Source organism: Colobus angolensis, unplaced genomic scaffold (genome assembly GCF_000951035.1).
Source record: "Colobus angolensis palliatus isolate OR3802 unplaced genomic scaffold, Cang.pa_1.0 Scaffold65, whole genome shotgun sequence".
Classification (NCBI taxonomy): Eukaryota; Metazoa; Chordata; class Mammalia; order Primates; family Cercopithecidae; genus Colobus; species Colobus angolensis.
In genome coordinates this window covers 3,725,682-3,728,359 of record NW_012120154.1, presented here as the reverse complement: position 1 = coordinate 3,728,359, position 2,678 = coordinate 3,725,682, and the positions used below count along the sequence as shown (strand labels likewise).

The window sequence follows — 2,678 nt, the reverse complement described above, 5'->3', positions numbered from 1 at the left end:
GGCCTAGGAACCCTTTCTAAACATGGACTGGAGCAAGAATGTGCAGGGATAGGGGATGGAGTCATCAGGCTGGGCCAGGGGAGGTGGGAGTGCCAGGGACTGGCTGGGCCCTGGACACAGAGGGGTTAACTACAAAGCAAATCACAGAGAGCGAGATCAATGGGTTACTGGCTGCAGAGAGAGGAAAAGGCAGCAGCAACGCAGAGGCAGAGAAGAGCCAGGCAGAAGAGCCTGCCACCTGGGGGAAATGAGGGACTGAGGAGGAAGTGGCCAGTGGCTACTCCAGAGGGAGTGCCCAACTCTAGCTTAGCATAGTGGGCAGAGGAGAGGAGGGGCCTTAAAGGCGAAGGGGGAGAAGTAGAAGGCAGACCAGTACCTGCAGGGAGGCACCGAGGGGCAGCTGCTGAACCAGGAGGCCCACCCAGCCCAGCCGTTCCACCCAGGATCAAGCCCACTGCCCAGGGCGAAGGTGGGTGTTGCCCATCCTGGGCTTTGGGGACCTACTGCATGCTGGGTGCTGGGGTGGGGGCAGAAATTGCCTTTCTTCCCTCCTCCCTGCCTGGCCCCCCTTTCCCCTAATTTGTCCCACCACCCAGTGGTCCGAAGCCTGCAAGGGGATCCACAGGTAGTAGGAGACATGGGCTGTAGAGTGGGATGGGGGTGAGCATGGGCGCGGCGTGCACACACACACACAGGCACAGGTTGTCAGAGGCACCACCTGTTACAGGCTCTCAGATGAGCACTCTAGCTTAGAAGGCAGGATATCAGGGTGGTAACAGCCCCAGAGCTGCCATTCTCAGTGTGATATTAGCCTCCCATGTCCCCTCTCTGGGCCTCGATTTCCCTATGTGCAGAGAGGGAGCAGTGACCTACACGGTCTTCCCAGTTTTGCCATTGTGGTGATCTCACTGTACTGAACTCTCCAATGACTCAGGGATGTTACCTGTGTTTTGCTGAGGTTACAGCTTGTAGCGAGAAAGCCCTGAACCCATGTCCCAGGTTCTCCTCTGAGCTTCAGATCCCCATTGAGAAGGAAAATATACCAGCTTCTGGGGTTGCCCCTCCCCCCATCGCCGTATCTTCATCCTACTTCTCTTGTGCCTTCCCCAGCCTGGTGGGTTAGAAGTGTCCCTCAAATACCTAGGTAGCCTTGCAGGCAAGACTCTAGGGGTGTTCCTTACGAAACTGAGGAACTCTCACCCCTTGAACACCACGAGCTTGCTCACACAGTGGGACTCAGCGATGACTTTGGCTCTGCTCTCCCCTCCTCCATCTCCCACTAGCTTCCCGCCCAGAACACCTGGCCAGACCCAGGTCGGGGGAGCTAGATCCCAGGGTCAAGCAACCAGAACTGGGGGCTCTTGCCTGAGGACTCCAGCTTCTCTTCCCCAGGTGCCCGTCTGATGGGGAGATGGCTGATGCCCAGAACATTTCACTGGACAGTCCAGGGAGTGTGGGGGCCGTGGCAGTGCCTGTGGTCTTTGCCCTAATCTTCCTGCTGGGCACAGTGGGCAACGGACTGGTGCTGGCAGTGCTCCTGCAGCCTGGCCCGAGTGCCTGGCAGGAGCCCAGCAGCACCACGGATCTGTTCATCCTCAACCTGGCAGTGGCGGACCTCTGCTTCATCCTGTGCTGCGTGCCCTTCCAGGCCACCATCTACACGCTGGATGCCTGGCTCTTTGGGGCCCTCGTCTGCAAGGCCGTGCACCTGCTCATCTACCTCACCATGTACGCCAGCAGCTTCACACTGGCTGCCGTCTCAGTGGACAGGTGCGCTGTGCCTGGGGCCTGGCTGGGCAGGGCTGTGTGGGCGGGAGTGGGGAGGGGAGTTCTGAACAGATCCCCATTGGCCTTAGGAAGGAGAGAGTGGGGGACCAGAAAGGGAGGTGGGTAGGAGGAAACGAAAGCTCCCTGACCCCTCGCAAGCAGCCTCTGGGCACCTGCAGGGTATGCTTGAGGGGACTGTCCTGTCCTTCCCCTCCTCCACCGTGAGCTTCCAAAGGACGCCTCTGAGTCTCAAGTGGCAGCACAGGGTCTGGCACATAGTAAGTGCTCTGTAAGCGCGATAGGAATGGCAAAAGAAGCTCACGAATGCGTTCATTAGTTTTTTTGGTTGTTGTTTTGTTTTTTTTTTTTTTGGATCTCGGCTCACTGCAACCTCTGCCTCCTGGGTTCCAGGGATTTTCCTGCCACAGCCTCCCGAGTAGCTGGGATTACAGGCGTGCGCCACCACACCTGGCTAATTTTTTGTATTTTTAGTAGAAACCGGGTTTTGCCATGTTGGACAGGCTGGTCTCAAACCCCTGACCTCAGGTGATCCGCCCGCCTTGGCCTCCCAAGTGCTGGGATTACAGGCGTGAGCCACCGCGCCCAGCCCAGCTATTTTAAAACTGCCCACACCTTGCCCAGCTGTGCACACATCTGCTTCCACCGCTTGAAACTTGGGGTCTATTCCAGGCTCACTCTAGCTGATGACCCTGGGCAGGTCACTTCTCTGTGGACTTCATCTGACGCACCATAAAATAATCCTAGAAATAACAACTCACCGGGATCGGGCCCTTGCTAGGTGCCAGGCACTGCTCTAAGCACCTTGCGCATTCACACCCTTAATCCCCGCCACGTCCCCCACGGTTCACAGGAGGCGCATCGGGCCGAAGGGCCCCGGCGCGGGGCGTGGA

The 2,678-nt window shown here is 58.0% G+C and overlaps 1 protein-coding gene across 1 annotated transcript in view; it reads left to right on the top strand.

Moving 5' to 3' along the window:
* Positions 1 to 1,411: 1,411 nt before the first annotated feature.
* The window catches only part of GALR3 (galanin receptor 3), an 11,668-nt gene continuing 10,401 nt past the window's right edge, over positions 1,412 to 2,678 (top strand). Inside the window, exon 1 of the mRNA XM_011964334.1 lies at positions 1,412 to 1,770. Coding sequence (XP_011819724.1) covers positions 1,412 to 1,770 — 359 coding nt within the window. The remainder of the gene's footprint in view (positions 1,771 to 2,678) is intronic.